Below are 19,823 nucleotides of genomic sequence, written 5' to 3' on the forward strand. Positions count from 1 at the left end.
AATGTAATTTTAAATTTAAATAAAAACGAAATAAAAATAAAAGTACGCATTTTTTTTGGTTTAAAGTCTGCCTTTATTGAGCCATAAATGTGAGGTTTTTTATACATGGTAAGTAAATTGCTTTAAGGTGTCTCGTATTTTGCATACAAGGCATTTAGCAAAGTGGTAAATGATCCCGCTGTGCGAAATATCTATTAAAAAAATATAAGGAAATAATTATAAATTACATGGATTTGTGAGAAAAAAATATATTTTAATACTAAAATGCAAATAGAAATGTGAAAAAATAATGAAATGCTCACCCAAACGAGTAAAGGTCTTCCAAGTTCGAAAAAATATGCACCCAGAACAGTTTCGCGTTGGGCACGTTGAAGTGGAAATATTAAAAGTCTTCGATGTTGTGGCGAAAGTTTTTGCCATGGAATCACTTCGTACAGTTGCCTGGAAAATCCTTCAGCCTCCAGACGCACCTGTTCCGCTCCGAAAAGGTAAATGCACAGCTGTGTGGTGACCACCATCGAAAAGAAGCCAAGAAAGGCGAAATTCTGGTCGGTATGTGGCATTATAAATTGGCAAATCACGGCGCAATAAAGCACACAAATAACTAAAATCTCTACAAACGCAATCTCCATAAAGCTGACATTAAAATGTTTAACCAATTTCAAGAGACGAGCATGTTCGGCAAAAAACGAACTTAAACCCAAATCAGAACCCAAGAAATCTGAGGGCTGCTGAGCCCATTTCAATTGCAGACCAAGGCGACGGTACTGGGAACTCAAGCCCAAGGCACACCATCCATATAAGGTATCCACTCCGGTGGTGGAGCAGCAAAAGAAGCTCAGCACGAATATCATCAGGCAGCAGTCCATGGCATAAATATTCGGTTGGGTTACGTCGTATGGAAGTCTGCGATTAGAAGGTAAATATATTTAAATATATGTTGTAACAATAAGAATATAATTATAGACTAAGGATATAAATGTAGAGCATTAAATTGTACAAGTAGAAAATATAAATAGAAGAATTATAAAATGTACGTTCTAAAAACAAAAAATATATTGTTAAAGTAGTATAAATATAAAGTTTTATATAAGTAGTTCTAAGTTCTAAGTAGTATTCTAAGAATAACGGATTAAATTAGTTAACTCATTGAGTAATAAGAAGTGAAAAAGTACTTTTAATATTAATATTCTTATTAAACTATAAATGGCAAAAAAAATGAAACGGATGTGCAATGGTTTCACACAATAGTCAATTCTGGTCAGAGTTTTAAAAGAAATTGAATGCTTATTTAACATATTATAATTTACATTGTTACAATTAAATCTTTATAAATAACTCACATCACCCGAAAAGAGCTGACTGGTGCGAAATCGCCCGTGGAGTAATATTTAATCATGGTCAAAGCCACTGGCATCAGCAGAAAGGAGACACTCGTTCCAGCACACATCATGAAGTAAACGGCGGCCATCAGTTGTCCCCAGCGATTCTGGGATCGCCATTCCGAAACTCCTAGATCACCGCGATTCATGAAAGGAGCCTGAATTAGTTGAACGAGGGCCACCAGGTCGTGGGATTTGGCCAAGAATATGGCCATCTTCAGCAGCGAGGAGATCATCTGTAAGCCATGCATCAAGGCCTCGGAACAGAGCACGATTTGGTTGCGATGTTGGACCATAAAAGCGCACACGGTGCAGAGTTCAAAGCCGGTGGCCAGAAACATAATGCCATAAAGAACCGGAGTCTGCAGAACTTTGCCCTTTTTGGGCTGCAAATTCAAACCCATGCAGGCAAAGGTGATGCGCTGCGTCCACAGATTCCCCAGCAACACTTCGATTAGCTTTGACATTTCGCCTTAAACTGAGGGCTGGGAAATCAAGAATGATTTCCGATCAAAGTATATTTGAAAAATTGTTGGTGGGCGGGCTAAGTAAAACTTTGGACAAAACTCTGTCGCCTAATTGGACTCTTAAATACAAGTTAATTTAACGCCCCGGACAAGCGGCAGAGAAACTTGGCTAAGTGAAACTGGTCGGCCTGGCCAGCAAATGATTTAATTATACGCCCCGGGCGACCGTCCGTCTGAACCACCCAGCACCACCGCCAAACGCACCACTCACACTCAACACGGTGGTGCAAGAATATAATTATCAACCACAAACATATATGTTCTCTTTTTATGCTTAAACTAATAATGAGAGTTTATCGCATTAGGTTAAGAAATAATCGTTATATTTATTTATTACTTAATTCTCATCAAGCTTAATAATTTTAATTATTATCAGCTTAATAGTCATTTAATTATCTGTTTGAAATATTTTTTTATGACTGTAAAAAGTGTAAATTTTCTGGATTGTAATTGTTACTGTAATAACATCTTAGTAATTTGATTGATTGATTTAAGTATATTTTAATAGATTTTGTAAATAGTAGTAGTTTTAAGTGTAAATGTTAATGTTAATTACGGGTTTAAACTTTCTATTCTTTAATTAATTTAAATTAGGTTTTGGCTTTGTACATTAAAAAAAGACTATAATTTACCATAATTATTTCCTCGTTTTCTTTACCTTTAACTGATTTTATGGGTTTTTCGTACCACTTTTCCCAGCCTTTTATGGCTGCACTTTTTGGCCCCACTGTGCCCCGTTCGTCATGGTTAACGGTAACGCTTTGCTGCTGGTCTTACCAATTTTTTTTTTTTTATATATCCATATGCGAGTCGTATATTTCTTTCTACGACCGCTGCAGTCATGGTCATTGTCCGCTAGCGGTTCTTGTTGCTGTGGGCTGATTCAACCGAGTTTTCTGCTGGTCTTGCATTGCGTTTGTTTATCTATTCCCGACTTCGGCATATGTTTTGACATTTGGAGGCTGGCACTTAATTTACGGCCTCACCTTAGTTCCCCCAGTCATTTTTATTTACCCACTTACATACGCGATATATGAATGCCAAAGTCGAAGAGAGGGAGAGATCTGTTTTGCAGTGCGTAATGGCCATGCATCTGGTCTAAGTATTTTAATTAACTGAGAAAACTAATTACAAAAATTCCCTGGCACGCCTCCAGACTGACAGAAATTCAATTAAGCGGCAATTGCCGCCCATTGCAGATCGTGGGAAATATTTAAACATCTAAATACAGATCTGAAAAAGCAAACAAAGAATTTATTTGATCACTGAGCCAATAAATAAGTGACAGTTGCAACTTACTAAGCAAACACAGTAATAAAAAAAAATCTTTAACTTACATGGTAAATTTGCCATTAAATCATCTGCAAATTACCATCTTCATCGCAAAGCCCACGCTGCGTATGCTTGATGTGCGGCATTTAAGCAATTTGCTAATTAATGGGTTTGGCCAGCGATTCAAATCAATCGGATTCGACTTGCAAATGCCTTAATTAATTAATATGCATAATAAACGGCAATTATGGCTGTGGGAAAGGTGTGCAAATGATAAATGGCAAACTTATGAACTGCACTCGGCAAAATGATAAACCTCAAAACAAAAAAATGGGTTTTTATACAATTTATGCTGGAAATGTAAGCAACTTTTTCTTGCTTGTTGTGGAGTTTTTTTCTTAACAAGTGGCAGGGCAAACAAATGTCACATGGAAAACTGACACTCCTCTGTCAACTACTTTTTGAGGCCATTTGTCAACGCGCCCTGCCAAAATAAGCGACTGAAATAAGAAACCGATAATCTGAAAATTCTTTGAGCCCCAAAAAAAAAGAACATAACCAATCCAGACATACAAAAAGCCAGTCGTACACCCACACGATGCAATGTTTTTGTGTTGCCAATAAACGCGGGCCATGAAAATTTGTACATGCCGCGGATTTTGGGGTCTACAAATCTGGCGACAAGCGAAAAATCACCAAAAACCACCTTCAAAAAAAAAAAAACTGAAAGCCAAAAAAAGGTTTACACACTTGGCATCCGTTTGTGGCCTTATTTTCGTGGCGGCATTTTCGGGCTATTTGCGTTTCGTGCCGCTGAAAACTTTATTAATATCCAAATCGTGAGCTTAATTGAAATTTATTGTTAATGAAAACAAAATTATGGCCGGTACACCGAACTATGGCCACTTGACACGAAAGAACAACGCCAGAGAATCCGAAATGAGTTCGAATCGAATACAATCGCCCACCAAAGTCACGAGTTTTTAGAGCCAAAAGAAGGGAGTCGATTTTTAATTTGGCATTTAAGCGCTCATTAAGTTGACAGAATGCGACAGCTGAGTGACAGAAAAGGTGGATATATGGTGGGTGGATATATAGTATGTGGTAATTTGCATGCGGTTTGCAGAACTGGCTAATCTATAAAGTGCCTGCAAATATTCCTAGTGAGCTAGTAAACTTTTCTGATATTTTTCACGTTTAATAAATTGTATGTATGTACTTTTTGTTTATTTTGAATTTAAAAATAATCATTTAAGTGTTATAAGATTATGTGAATTGACTGTTTACCTTATAAAACCCTGGTACAAAAATAGAGTACTTTTCCCAGCTCTGGTTAGTCATGACCAGTGCAGCCTCGAGTTCTTTTTAAGCCCTTTTTTTTTGGTGGGCAAATATTGACAATCGAACTTCTACGAACCCATCATCGACTCAAACTTTTCTTGCCGGCGGCGGCTTCTGTTTGCTTAACCACTTTGAAGTCTGTGGCTTTTCAGCTTTTTAGCTTTTCAGCCTTTTAGCCTTTCACAGTTGCCAACTAATGCAAATAAATTGTGAGCAGTCACCTGTCAAGCGGGCTCATCAAGTCCCTCGGTTTTTCTGCCTTTTTATGCCACCAAAGTGGCAGAAAACCTAGAGGAGACTGCCGTTTTGTGCCGAGGAAGCGATTGTTGTGTGTCCCTCAAACGAAATAATGTTTTAGCGGATGTAACCTGTGCATCCATTGCATAAATGCACTTAAAAAAATAGTTTTTTTTTAATTTTATTACAGATTAGTAATTAGAAAATAAAATATATTATATAATATACAAATGTTGATGAACTACAAGAACTCATTACAATGGGTATTTATTTATAATATTTTCCTAAATGAGGAAAGCATTTTCTTTTGATAATCACAAATACCTATGGAACAGAATTTTATATTATAAATAATTTAAATCTTCGTAAATTTTGAAAAAAATAAATTAAATTATTCTCTTAAAAGGACACACTACTGCAAGCTTTTAAGGATAATTTCGGCATGTATTTTGTTTTTTCAAGTGTTTTTGGACTACCGTTCATTGTTTGCCGTTCTCATTTGGATTTTGCACGGCTTCCTCTCTCCGGCAAACTGTCAATGTTAATGCTGGAAACTTGAAAAATTTCAACAACCGACTCGACTGCGTTGTATTTGTCGTTTTGTAATGATTTTAATGCCAAGCATAAACAATTATTTTCAATTGCATCACATTCTTTTGTTGTTCGTCGGCCGCCATTTGCCATCGTTTGTTTTCGGTTTTCTGTGTTGTCTTCTGTGTTTTTGTTTTTTTTATTTTGTGTTGTTTGCAATTGGAATTGTAGATTTAAGATGTCGCAGATGTTCAGATGACTCGCTGGCTGCAGAAGTTTTTCACATCTGACAGCCCGATGAGTCAGTCACTCAGGCGCGCAGTCAGTCAGTCAATCAGTCAATAGTCATTCGGATACCCGATCGATTGCCAGCATTGAACGATTGAGTCGGCAGCACGTGTCGAGAAAAAAGTGCGTTAGCCAGCTGCACCAAGGCGATTTCTGCTATCAAATTACTAACAAATTAACCAATTTGTATACCATATTACTGTGAGAATACATTTTGTTGAATATTTGTTATTTTTAACAAGATATTTGCCAATTATATTAATAAGACAAATCCTTTGAAAAAATAACAAAACAAAAACTTCAATCAATAAATTTCAACCTGTGATTAACATTTTTAAAATAATATTAAATATTTAATTTTTTTGACATTGACAAAAATATTTAGTTTCGTAGTTTATTATGCTTTTAAATATTTTAATTTTGGAGTATTTTGGATTTATTCGGAATTGCGTCCTTCGCTTCTTAAATATAATATATTTGCTGTTCTCCTTATTCATTATCCCATGCGTTACGCAAATTTTTCATCCCATTCTTCGGAGTGCAACAAAAGGCAGAGGCAACCAAGTGTTAATGGTCATTGTTCAAACAAGCGATCATAATGATTACTCATGTCAATTATTATATAAGACAGATGTCGGCATGCGGCGAAAGCCTCAAAGAGGCAGCAAAAAAAACACGAAAACAAAAACAACGAAACGGAGGCAACCGAACTGCAATTGATTTTGTTGTATAATTTCTACAGCTTTATCTTGTCGGCAGCTGCATGAAATTTATTGAAGATGCGCTGTGCTTTATTGCCATCGCTTTTCGTCGGGGGAATCGCTGCTGTAATTTAGCGACACAGCGACACAGAGGGAATTTCGCAAAACAAAAGACTTAAGGCACGAACTTTGGTTTTATTTCTGCCCAATTTTCTGGGGTTTGCGCCATAAAACTTATCACCTCCGATCTAAATTACTTGAGAGCTTAACTGTCCCATATTTTTTGTTTCATTGCTCAAAAATGTAATGCTTTTGATAGATGGGAAACAAAAAATATTTGAATTCTTATAAACTTACTTATATCTAATAAGTAACAAACGGTGTATTTTAGGGCATTTAAATTATTGCATATTTATTTTAAAATTCTAAATCAAGGAAAGTGTTTGGCATTTTTTTTTGTTCAGTTTTAAAACATGTATTTTTTGTACATTCCCAACTCTTAAGAATTTTAACTAAAATTTGTTTTTACCAAGACATTTGTACTTTTGTACTTTCTACAATGATTTCGGTTTGGTAATCTAATTGGGTTATCCAATTGAGCAGCACCATAAGGGTTGTGTTCATGTCGGCGAAAGCATGAAAACTGCCAATTTAAACAGCAGAAGTTGTTGGATGCTGGATTGGAGAGAGCGAAAGTGAAATTGTCTTGCCGTTGTAGGCATGCAAATTGAAAAATACTCGCCGAATGTTGACAATTTTCAAGCCCCCGTGTTATTTTCTGCTGCCTATTTCCCCGCAGTGCACGATTTGCTGCGGAGCAGGAAACATTTTGCAGCTCTTGGTTTGGAGTCGCGAATCTCATGGCAACCGGCCATGAAAGAGGAAATCAATGTTGCAGCGACGGCCGAGAGCCGAAAACCGAAAAACCGAAAACTCAAAAGGCGTTCGGTCGGCACCAAAAAAAGAAAAGTCACACGCTTTTGCTGGAAAGCGAAACCAATTTCACTTGCCGGCCAAGTCAGATGCATTTGCCAGTTCGTAGTTTCGTAGTTATGAGTGCGACAGCAATAGAAATACAGGCAGCAACAGCAACAAGAGCGGCAGAGACAACATAATCATGGCAATTGACAAGATGTGTCAGCCCGGACACAGCTCACTGCACTGAGCGAAAATATTACAAATTTTCTTGGCTTAAATGTATTTATTGATTCAGTTGTTTATACATTTTATCTTCATTGGCATCTAATCATCATTCATATAAAAGTTAATACTTTTATCATTTTTTCCCTATAGTCAAGAATAGATAATTCTTCGTTAATTTATTTAGAGTTCGTTCGTTTTTCCTTTATTTATTATTTACCAGAAAGCATTTATCATGTAGAAATCATTTTACATTTTCAATTTGTTCGATAATTCAATCTTAGTTTGTTCATACTGTAATTGCTTATTTAGTGTTATTATTTGTTATGAGTTTCGCTAAGTGGAAGCGAGAAAAGAAGAGAAGAAACAAGTGAAATGCGCAACACGAAAAGGAAAGCGAGGAGCGAGAGTTGCAATTGCATTCGACTAAAAGCGATGCAATTCGCTTCGATTGCATTGCGTCAAACGAGTTTCCTGTTGGCCAAAAGCGCGTAAAGTGCCCCCCCGTCTTCCAAGTTGATATGGCTGTGGCTGTTGCTGCTGCTGCTGGTAAGCAATTTTTCACAATTTGCAATTATTGAATTTCTTCGATGACATCAGCGAACGAGAAACGATAACGACGACAACACGTTGTCATAGTTGGATGTTGCTGCTGTGCTTGATGTTGCTGCAGTTGCTGTTGCTGCTGCCATTGCTGCTGCTGATGTCGATGGCTTCCTGTCATTTGATTTCATTTCGCTAATGTGCAATTAATTTGAATTTGCATTATGTTGCAGCAGTTGTGCACTGCTGTTGCTGCTGTTAATTAGCTATTGGTGGTTGCCACACCAGCAGATTGGCCAGCAAAAATGTTTGCACAACATTTCCCCAACAAGAGGGATGGGTTAGATTACCAACTCTTTGTCTATTTTTAAGACGATTATCTGATGTATGTTTATTCTTCCATTGAATCAGGTTAATTCTTAAAAACTCATGATTTACCCAATCAAAATCAATTATTATAATTCTTCATTCACTGTTTTGGACTTTTAGTACATTTAATTATAGTTCATTCGATCATTCATTTATAAATTCTCTTAAATACTTATTACTTATCAATCTAAGTTTATTATTAATAGGAGCAACCCGGAAATTGCCACACTTAAGTCCCTTAAGAAATAATCGACCCACAATGGCATATTTAATTTGAGAACGATTTTGTTAGCATATATACTGAGTCTTAGCCAAACGCAAGAAGATCAAACAACACAAAGAAATATATTGCATAAATATTCACACAGTTCGGGAGGGGAGGGATCAAGGCAAATATATATAATCATTTCAGCGCCTGACGCAAGATGATGTTGCAAGCTGGCAGCAAAATCAGCAGCTAAGCAGCAACAGCAGCAACCAGCGACGAGTGTCATTGACTAATGTTGCATGAAGCGCATAAAGCTGACAAAAGGTAACCACAATAACCAAAAATCCAATCTATGGAAACCGAAACTCAAGCACAAAACCAAAACCGAAACAATAGAACCGAAGTTGCAAGTTGCTGCTGCCGTTTTTTTTTTTGCCAAGCTCAAAAACGCTACTTTTGGATGATCAAAGCCCAGCCCTACACTTAAAAAAACTATAACAGTAAATACATTTTAAATAGGAGCTTTAAATTCATAAAAATATTCGTTTAAGTTGAACATATATGTTTTAAAGATGTGATTTAAAAAATTTGGAAACCCGTAACCACATCACAATAAGTACAAAGTTTGGTATATCGTAGAAGGTACAGCGTATTAATATGTAGAATGGAAATTATATATTATTAATAATATCAAATCTGTTTTTTTTTTGTTGATATATAGATATACATTTTGTTTTGCAGTGTAATGGCTGTCCCCGCATTGATGGTTTGCCTATAATTTAATGCCGTTCGGTAGACATCTTCGAAATGTGAATAGGTTGAAACAGGGTCATCTGAGGAGGGGTATTTTGGGGGACTCGACTGGGATCCAAAAAGGGGGATTTTGGCGGGTAAAGAGTTTTTTTTTTTTTGGGAGCTGCGATTAATTTTTGTGTGGGTGGGGTGCATTTTGTATCGATGGTAGCCTGACATTTGTCGGCAAACGTGAAAGGGCACACAGACATTTTTTCGAAAATAGAAACATTCGTCGTTGTCTGTCAACCTTCGCTTTTTTTTCCCCCAAGCTACACAGGAAAAAAAATACTTTAAATAATGGGTTCCTTAATTAATTATGTAAATCATTATTCTTAATTCTTCACTCATTAATAGCTAATTTGATCTTTTCAGTATTTATTTATATTCTGTATACTGTTTATCTTATATGTTTTACATATAATAAAGTGTATATATTTTTCTACGTGTCGTAATCTTGCTCCTCCAATCGATTAAGCCTCAAAATGCCGCGCTGCCACTTCGATGCGCCACTCGGCGTGCCAAAATGTTAAATGGGACAAGACAAAGGCAAGACCGGCCAAGGAGTTTGGGAGTTTAGTTTAAAGGGGCTTAAGAGGACTGAAAGAGAAGGAACCGGCCACTTGCCACTTGCCACACCGGCGAAACATTCGCCTAACCAGCCGAGCCTTCTCTCTTTGGCCCGGCCAAATGTCAAGTAAAAATATTGCCAAAGAATCACAGCCAAATAAAGAAAAAAATACAAAAATAAATCCCCAAAAAACAAAGCGGCATTCCACGGTGGCACAAACATTTGCGAGACAAAATGGGTTATTAGACAGACAGTTGCCCCCACGAAAAAAAAAACCCGAGCCCTGGGTAAGTCATCAAATTTTAGGGGGTAGCAAGGATCCCTGCGACTTTTAGTGAATAATAGAAAAAATAAGCAAACTTACATAAGTCACTAATGATTTTCAAAGGATTTAAATATATATATTTTCAAGTATTTATTTAATTGTTTTTTTATCAAATAAAATGTTTCGATAGTTATACAAAATATATTCAAACAAATTGTTGTTTCTTATTCGAAAAAGGACTGAAAAAACTTTAAAGGATATCCCCAAGTCGACTGCTTGTTAAAAAAAAAAAAATCGTGTGGCCTGGCAAATTGTTTGGCACTTTGTTGCAAATGTTTTTCGGTTTGCGCAATTCATGGGCCTCCAAAAACTGACCCTTTATTTGCTGGGTTCACCTTGTTTCATCTTTTTTTTCTTGTTTGTGGCAAGCAATAACTTTAGGGCTTTGTTTTGCGCTTCAAGTTGGGATCGGTATCGTCTCTTGAATTCTTCAGAACTGATCAATGCCACAAAATTTGAATTTACTGTTGCAAGTCATTGTTTTTGCAACGATTTTGCGTCGAATTAATTTGAATTGAATCAATCATCATAATTCAAAAGAATCGAATCGATCGAATGCTGCTGATCAATCCGACTTGGCATTTGGACACCGATTGACAGCCGCCCCACACAGATTGCAGATCTTGGATCTGGGATCTTGGGTCTTGGATCACAGATTTCTAATCTCAAATCGCAGATCGCCGATCGCATAATAAATGTCCTACGACTGTCAAATGCCATCGAAATGTCAGTGCAACTTGGTCAAATGGCATCGCCAGCAAAGTATTGATTTCGATTCTCGATCACAACGTCAAATTGACAATTTTCGTTATTGGACTTACATGGATCGCACAATAACCTTGACTTTCAAAACAAAATGTCAGCGAGGGGAATGACTTGGGCATGCAAAGCACATAATAAAAATAAATAAAAATAAAGACAATAGTCAGTAAATAAATAGACACACAAAAGAAGCCAGCAAAACAGAAAAACATTCGCAGTCAATCAATCGGACAAGCCGTACAAATTGTACATTTTAAACGGATCAAAATGATTTGGCAGAGGCGGAGGGGATAATGCTGATCAAGGGGGCGGGGCTGTTCAATTAGAGTCACACCATCAATGATCTCAAGGCAAGCATTATAAAAAAAAAAAAAAAAAAAAAAAACCTTAACGAAGTTTAAATCTGGTGACGATCTCACACTCGATAAAAAATGAAAGATGTTAAGCCCCTGTATCTCTGGTATTAAATAATTTTGCTGAAAGGCGACCCGAAATTCTTAAATTATACAATTTTTTTCATTTTATCATGTGCTGAAGATGTGATTTTGTGGACCCCAATTTTATACTTTCAGAATTTCATCCTGTATTTATAACACTTTTATCAGATACATTTCCAGTACGATTCATTACCTGCAAAGCTCTAAATACCCAGTCCAAAACACAAACAGAAACAGAAATTAAAACCCAGACGAATAAACAGCTGAAACAAATTACCAACAATTGCCATTAAAGTGTGTGTTCCATTACCGTTTAATTGACCCGTTCTGGTCACTTATCTCTTTTACCACAAAATCAATCAGTTGCTTGAAGATCTTTTTTTGGAGGGACCAATGTCCCCAGCTTTTGGAGTCGAGTGTGATTGATTGATGGATAAGGCGATAAGACAACCCAAAGAGGCCCACTCGAAGAGCTTGATAATCAATCCCCCAGCATCCAGTATCCATTGTCTATTTATCCATTATCCAGCTAAAAGATACTCGCGGAATGAGACGATTGACGGGGCTACTATACTCGCAGTTTGGCGCACCCAAAAACCAGCAGTTCTTTTAGAGATCAATTTCGAGCGATAAGATTAGAGGGCGGCCAATTGAACTGAACCGAACCGAACCGATCCAAAACGAACTTAACTGAACGGACTCAAACACCAACAAAAGCAATGCAAAAACGCCCACGCCAAAAGGCCCAGACACAGCAAAACTAAACCCGACTTTTGGAGCAGAAGTTGGCCAAAACAGAGCCAGAGCCAGAAGTTTGGGCCAAAAATTCCTCAACTCAAGTTGAGAAACATACAGTGGTCGAGAATAAGCTTATTATGGTTATACAATAGTTCTTATTCAGTTCTTATTAGTTCCGGTTTTGATTCATTGTTCGTTTTTTGCTATTTTTTTTGTTCGCAAGCTTGGCAATTTATGAATTATTATGCCTGGCAATTCAATATATATACTTTTTGATAAACAATTGACATTTGGGAACAATTAACATACATTGCCTTCGTGTTAACAAGTTTTTGATTCGATATACTTCAATATAATACATATTAAAATATAATACATTATTTTGTTTTACAATATTCGTTCTTTTCGATGTTTTCACCAGATTTTCCATTTTACAGCGTGCATATAAATATATTTTAACGTATTGATTGAGGTTTTTATATTATACTGCTGTTTCGTTGGACTTGTCTTCAGTGCTCTATCGATCTCCCGCTGACAGTTTCCTTCCTGCGCACACTGTGAGCTGTCCGCACACTTCCCGGAGCCACTGTCTCCCGAGGAATATGTGTTGGCGTCGTCGGCCGATTGGTTTCAATTTGTTTCCCATTTAAACACACTCATGTGGCATGTGGCCCAAGTCGATGTCGAAGTTTCGACGCGGATCGTATGCTACACACAAATAAGGAAGCAATTTGCTTCTCTCTTTTTTTTTCCAGCCACAGACTTCAAGTGAGGAAACGAAGCGAGACTCAAGTGAACTGGGCAAAAATCTGAGCTCCAAACTCGCAAATTCGCAGACAAATTATGCGCAACGCCGCCAACGCAGCGCCAGTGGAATAATCAAAAAATCCAAAACTCAAAAAACAAAAATGAAGTAAAATAAGGGGTAGAAAAACCCCTGAGTTCCATGCCAAAATTGGGCAATCGAGCCAAGAATTTCTGCGTCTGGCGCAATCGTGTTCAATCGTTTATTATTTATTATTATGCATGCCAAGCGACACCTTTGCGCTGATTGATTGACTGACGGATTGACTGAACAATCCCCGTAGATATGTTCCTGGATCCAGAGGATATATCTTTACCTGTCACATGTCAAGGACGAAAATGACGATGATGATGATGGCTGCATAAATTTGCATAACCAGAAATGCCAACAATTGCAAATCATTGAATCAATTGGAGACAAAGCTTTCACAGACACTTAACCAATAATGTAGTAAAATAGTACAATTAAAAATTAATTACAATTATTGAAATATTTGTATTATTAGGATTAATCTCTTTTCACCGTCACATTCATATAATTTATAATTTAAAAAATACTTTTAATTGGTTTTTTTAAATTTGCATACCCTATATCAAAAATTTAAAATTATTTACAATTTCGACAAACAAAAATGAACAAAATTTAACTATTTTAATTCGATTAAATACTATATAAATACTTCTAATTTTATAAGAATTAAAATTATAATTAAAATTTCTAAAATATCCCATAGGAACATTTCAAGTGCATTGCTTGTAGATGTATTTAAACTAAAAGCATAAAACTATATATCAAATAAATTTAAATTTGTAAAATAACTATGGAAACATCAAATAGTAACTGTTTTGAGTGCACAGTCAACAGAAAAGCCCCGTGACTCATGTTCCAGCAAAAGGAGCACTTGTAGTCCAGCATTTTCTTGAAGTGCAACTACAACAACAGCTGCATGTTGCATGTTGCATGTTGCTGGCGGCAATGTTGCTCTTCATATTTCAGCGGCGCAACTCTGTCGCCATCCATCGCCATCCATTCGTCGTGTTAGTTTTTTTTTGTGGACCGCCGCTTATCGCGATTTGTAACAAAATGCTGCTGAATAATTTTCGTATTTTTTCTTATTTTATTTAATTTATTTCTTTTTTTTGCAACAGCAGCATTTGTTTGTTGTCTGCTGCCAGCTTTGTTTGCATTTCAATGTCTCTCTGGGGTCTTTGCGTAAATATTTGCCATTTTATTGCGGCTATCTTTATCGACATGGGAGCCAGCAACGAATTTTAATGTTTAATTAGCCCATTACGAGAGCTCATCTCATCCGATGATCGTTTGAAAAAACAAAGCCTAATGAACTTCCGTTTCGCCTTGGCCAAGTCTGAAAACTAGGCTGGGAAAAAAGCCAAAAAGAAAAGCTTAATTGGCAGGGAAAAATATCTGCGGGTTTTACAATTTAGTTTAGGGTAGGATTTTATCACGATGGGTTCTAAGTTTCATAAGAAACTAATTGGGACAATTGTTATGAGAGTCTGATTAAAATAAATAATTTTTTGAATACACTTCTTCTTATCGAAAACTTAAATTATTTGATTGCCTAACTAAGCAGACCATTTATTTTGTTTTAAAAAGCTTACCACATCAATCCTTAAATGTTTTTAATTTCGGAACCATTTCAGCTATTTCCAATGTAACACAAATCAAATCACCACCCGCTGATTTTGGAAGATGATTTCGAGAATCTATCGATTATATTCGTATTTAAATGCAGATTCAATTCCAAAACAGAACCAGTTCTCCATCTCGAATCTCTGAAAACAGACTGCTGATTGCCTCTAGTTACCCCATAATCAAGTTATTCGTGCGCATGTCAGCCGTATCTCTCCATCTAAATCAAGTGGCAAACATTTGACATTGTCTGCATCTGATTCGCATTCGTGGATTCCAATTGATTGCCAGAACAGAGCGAAGCTTAACAGCTAAAGCCGATCCGAAACCGCATCGGAATAGCAGTAACAAATTTGCATTTAATGGTGGTCATAAAGGTTTTTCGCTGGTGCGGTAAATGACTGCAATTAACAGGCATTTTTCAGCATTGCCCACGCACCTTAGATGCCTCCGAAAAAAAAAAAATGAAATATCACAATCGAGTTCTCCACATGTTCTCAAGTACCTACCGCCTGTCTTCGGTCTTATGTCCCCATCTTCTGTCTTCAGTCTTCTGTCTTAAGTCTTCTGTCTTCAGTCTTCTGTGTGTGCAGTGATTGTTGTTTTAATTAACGAGCTCAACTCGAAATCAATTGCTTCCAAAGCCATGCATTGCTACACCGAAAATAACAAATTGTTTCATAAAGTGCTATGAAAAATGTATTGCCCCAAAAGTGATACCAGCAAATATATAAACATACCTACATGTATGAACAACGTGAGATCGTATACAAATAATTAAATTGTTTTAAAATACACGATTGATGAAAAATTTAATTAAATAATTATTTGAACGCAATTATTTTGGTGGCTCTGCGGTGATGGCTTTTGACCCTTCATCACTGCCAGTTGGCCAAATGTAAACTAGTAAGATTGCAAGTAGGATTACGGTGATAACGCACAGAATGAGCATCATCTTCACATTGGACCACCAGTGTTTGCGTTTCAATCTTCCAGCCTGTCGAAGAAATTGGGAGGCGCCCAGTTCCAGATTATCAGCTCGTTCCGATAGTTCCGATAGCCCCTGATCACGTTCCAGGACCTTCTCCACATTCACTCTCATTATCCCGACCACCTCGTCCACTTGGGCCCGGGTGTCCAGAAGTCTTTTCTTGGCATTGTCATTGGATCCGAATTGGAGCTCCTTCATTTCCATTTCCTCGTCCATTTTTATCATTCCCATAGAACAATTTTGTGTAAACATTTGAGTTTGTTATGGCAGAACGCTTTGACTGCAAAGCACTCCTTGATGAGAATTAAAAAGTTTTTACCAAAAAGCTGTACTTAATGAATGAAAAGTGAACAAAAATGTACACATTGTTTCAAAAATCATCCACTCTTATTTTTAATAAATAAATAAAGTGTTCCCCCCAAAACATGCCTTCTTATTTTCATTTTTTTTTTTTGAGTGTTGCCTGGTGTTTTTCTGTTTGTTTCTTTCTGTTACTGATGGGGCTGATCTACTTGAGCACTTCGGCTTGGATTTCATCTGTCTAATCTGCGGTCTCTGCGATCTGCTAGAGACATTGAACACGGCTGCTCCAAATGCTCAATACGGTTGCCAGTTGTGCCAGCTTGTTTATTAGCCCAAAAGCGAAGTGAGTTCGCCTGTTCGCTCGGCATTCGCTTTTGGATAATTATTTATTAAGGTTTTACATAACGCAGCCATCTGTCTGTCCCTGTCCCTGTCCCAGAAAAAAAAATACACCACATACACTAACTTTAACCAATTCAAGGTTGTTCTTGCATCGACGGCGAAGCAAGAGATATAGATACGGCTGTGCAGGTACACAGGCAAAAAACTTGCATATTCTTCGCACTGTCGCCTCAAGCTGTAAACTATAAACTAAATTTAAATTTAATTGCAAGATAAGCATGACATATTTCAATGCATTTTATTTAAGATAATACCACGTTTAAATAACTAAAAGAAATTCCTTAAAATTTTACAACTTATGAGAGTAAAGATTATTTATTATAATTCAACGATTATTTACAAGTCTCTAAAGAATTTTTCTCTCAGTGACGCCTTAGTTACAGATGCAAATGCAGAAACAAATGCTTCATGAGATGTGAGGATGAGCCGGCGTTTTGCCAGCTAATGGATAGAGATATTAGTTTTGCGAATGTCGAACTTGTCCCTGAACCGTGAACTCTCCGTTTAAAACCAAGATCTTTTAGTTTGCGCCGTCAACTTCGGCTCAACGTCTTAACTTGGATTTTTTAAGCACTGAAAATATTTGTTAATTTTAAAATGTATTTTTTATCAGTGTTTGGAAATTTATTTCTCATGCTGAAGAACTCTTTTTTCGTGCTGAAAAAAACACAGCTTGTAATGTTACAAAACAAATGTTATAATTCTTTTCCAAGAAAAGAAAAACAAACTAACATATTGAGTGATATCAAAGGTATTTATTGGGAAAAAGTTTCAGTGTTGAACCAAAATTTAGTAGGGTTTACTGCTCCAGGGGTCATGGGTCACCGCAGGTGACCCACTCAAGCGAACCGCATGCACTTGGCCTTTTGTGTGTAGGTTACAGCGCCGTACTCCTCCACAATCTGGTCGATGGCGATCTTATTGAGATTCTCCAGATAAAGTCGCGTCTTTCGCGACTGGATGATATAGCTGATGACGTCGTGCATGTTGTCGAAGAAGAGGAATCCGGCGGTTCCGCAGCTGAGGTCCAAATACCGGAATCTATTCACGTCGCAGGTGCAACCATCGTACAGGAAGTAAATGAAGTCATTGTTGTTGTGATACCGGAAGACCACATAGTTGCCCCATGGGGCCATCACGAAAACCCTTTCGGCACACCGGAATCCGGCCCTCAGCAGCTTGCAGATGCTATCGTAGCACCCATTCTCCGATCCCACCACCGCCATCGTTTCCGGAATGCGAAGTAGTGCCGGATAATGATTCGGCTGGGCCCGGAGCACGTCGTGGGGTCCGCTAGATTCTGGACACGCGTCGAGTGGTTGCATCTGCTTCGGTGGTTCCGGACACGGGGGACATGGTGGTGCTTCGATGGGAGCCACCACTGCGGCGGGCTTCTTGCCCTTTCCCTTTTTGCCCTTGCCCTTGCCCTTGCCCTTTTTGCCCATATTTAAAGAGGGGTGGTGGTTTCTTCTCCTAGGTCCTCTTAGATCTTCGGACTATCTGAACTATTGGTATCCCAGAACAAGCAACACTCACAACACGCTTCTGCAATCGCCTTCGATCACTTGCAACTGGAGCACATGTTCTTCCCAAGACAACTAGAAAAATGAAAACATGGATAAATTTAAATTAAACGAAAAGTTGTACAACTTAAAACGTATTAAGTGCAATAAATAAAATTCCATTAATTATATTTAGAAATTAACGATTCTAGTTGATCTCATTTATATATTATTTATTTAATGTTACCTATTAAATGAACCTACCAAATCTCTAATCATACTGTATAAATCTAAGTGATCTGTGGCTTTAATGTGACCTACAAATAAAGCTTAATGAGTTCGCTAAAATTATATGACTTCGTTTGGTTTTCCTTTTATAAAGAAAAGAACCGAGAACCCAATTGTCGTAAGGTACTGTTTGTTTCTTAAGCAGAGGACCAATCCCCTAAATCTTAAGTCGAGTAATCCCAATAACATCACTTCAACTCACCTGAAAGACCAATTAGTTAAACGCGGTTTGAATTTAACACACACTCGACACACCGTTTCTTTGTTGCACTATCTTAAAGTTGGGCCGAAAGAAAATTTTGGTGAAATTTTGTCAAGATTTCTGGTGTAATTTTTTCCGAGATTTTTTTTGTGTGTTTTTGTGTGTTCACAGACGATTTTACTTCTGATTTTATTCCATCTGGCTGTTGGCAGGTAAGCTCACACACTGACAGTTTTGGCAAGGAGCATTGATTTAAAAACCCTTGACTCGACCAAAAAGTGTCTTAGTGAAAGAAAAAATTTAAGACAAGAACATTTCCTAATTTTGCAGAAAATATGTTTTCCCTGTTAGTGAAAAGTTATTTGACTGACAAATTACTATTTATTTGTTGCAAAGTTGACTGTCAGCTTTTCCTCATTTAAAGTTTTGAAAATTCAATTAGAATTCCAGCAGAAAACCGCGAGTTTCGAACACTGTCCGCCCCCTGAATTGCCAACAATTTATTTATTTACACTAAGAAAAAGACTAGATATTATTTATAAATTCTTTTTTAGTTCTTCTATTTACAAATCACTGTTTTAGGGGCCTAATCATTTTTCAAAATAAAATTGCACTGTTAAAATTTCATAAATTTGCAAAGTTTGGAAAAATAATTTTAAAAAAGCCATGCTGAATTTTCTTAAATATTTTGTTGAGTTATAGAACGTGTTAACGTCTAGAGTCTGGTCATCCATCTCTCTGTTCGCATATCTATCCATCTAGGTGTCTGGGCATCCAAAAACTTGCTGAAGCGCAATTTGACGCTAGACAAATGCAAATTAAGCAATTGCCTGCCTGCGGCCATAACAAGGCAGCTTAATTATGTTGTGTTTGCCAAGGAGACACCAGATATATGAGATTTAGTAGCACCATACTATACTACATATTTTATAAAGCCAGACGTGAGGCAGTCACATGTTTTTTGGCAATCAGGTGGGAAGTGCGATTGCAAAAGGATCCTCGTCCGCAAAAAGTGAATGGCTGTCAAGGCAATTAAAAAGTATGCCCACTGTGCACCCGAGACCCTTGACAAAATCCGGGAAAAAGCTAGAAAAGAGGGGGGGTGGGGATATGGGGAAAAACGTATACATAAATTGTGGAAATATGGAAATAATTAAAAGTCAGCCAAACTGACCAAGAACCTGTTGCAATGTGCTGCACTGGACAATGGTTCAATGGATGGAGCGCAATTACCTAGAGCCTCAGGTTACGCACAGTGGGCTGAATGGGATTTTAAGTGACTTAAATCGTAGTTAACCTTAAAATTTTGTACCACTGGCCATAGGAACTTAAAGGATCTAATATTTTTCGTACAACTTTTCACAATTTACTGAACTATGCAAACCGAAAATGTTTATTTAAAATAAAATAGTTTGTTTTACTGAAATGAAAAGTTTTGATTGTAAAACTTCAATTGTGCAGTACTTTAAATAAAAACTTCAAAACAGCAGTACATAAAATAGTGTAAAATAAA

At 37.1% G+C, this 19,823-nt stretch overlaps 3 protein-coding genes across 3 annotated transcripts; all 3 read right to left on the reverse strand.

Moving 5' to 3' along the window:
• Positions 1-28: 28 nt before the first annotated feature.
• LOC108137154 (odorant receptor 1a) lies at positions 29-1,849 on the reverse strand. Its single transcript, XM_017258723.1, has 3 exons — positions 1,344-1,849; positions 303-906; positions 29-191 (listed from the first exon to the last, which is right to left on the reverse strand). The coding sequence occupies exons 1-3, from the start codon at positions 1,847-1,849 to the stop codon at positions 123-125; spliced, it is 1,179 nt and encodes a 392-aa protein (XP_017114212.1). The 3' UTR covers positions 29-122.
• Positions 1,850-15,415: 13,566 nt separating this feature from the next.
• On the reverse strand, positions 15,416-15,884 carry LOC108137097 (synaptobrevin-like). The gene has a single exon (XM_017258621.2). The coding sequence runs from the start codon at positions 15,863-15,865 to the stop codon at positions 15,461-15,463; it is 405 nt and encodes a 134-aa protein (XP_017114110.1). The 5' UTR covers positions 15,866-15,884; the 3' UTR covers positions 15,416-15,460.
• A 1,169-nt stretch (positions 15,885-17,053) lies between these two features.
• LOC108137089 lies at positions 17,054-18,523 on the reverse strand. The gene is made up of 2 exons (XM_017258615.2): positions 18,311-18,523; positions 17,054-17,916 (listed from the first exon to the last, which is right to left on the reverse strand). Exon 2 carries the CDS (start codon positions 17,761-17,763, stop codon positions 17,158-17,160), a length of 606 nt encoding a protein of 201 aa, XP_017114104.1. The 5' UTR covers positions 17,764-17,916; positions 18,311-18,523; the 3' UTR covers positions 17,054-17,157.
• Between the last annotated feature and the right edge of the window lie 1,300 nt (positions 18,524-19,823).

The sequence above is a fragment of the Drosophila elegans genome, unplaced genomic scaffold (assembly GCF_018152505.1).
Source record: "Drosophila elegans isolate 14027-0461.03 unplaced genomic scaffold, ASM1815250v1 contig_149, whole genome shotgun sequence".
Taxonomy (NCBI): Eukaryota; Metazoa; Arthropoda; class Insecta; order Diptera; family Drosophilidae; genus Drosophila; species Drosophila elegans.

Coding starts and splice junctions, on each gene's coding strand:
- LOC108137089 (XM_017258615.2), bottom strand. CDS start 17,763: ATGGGCAAAAAGGGCAAGGGCAAGGGCAAGGGCAAAAAGGGAAAGGGC.
- LOC108137154 (XM_017258723.1), bottom strand. CDS start 1,849: ATGTCAAAGCTAATCGAAGTGTTGCTGGGGAATCTGTGGACGCAGCGC. Junction 907..1,343: donor GTCAGCTCTTTTCGGGTGAT/GTGAGTTATTTA, acceptor TTCTAATCGCAG/ACTTCCATACGACGTAACCC. Junction 192..302: donor GAAGACCTTTACTCGTTTGG/GTGAGCATTTCA, acceptor TTTTTTTAATAG/ATATTTCGCACAGCGGGATC.
- LOC108137097 (XM_017258621.2), bottom strand. CDS start 15,865: ATGTTTACACAAAATTGTTCTATGGGAATGATAAAAATGGACGAGGAA.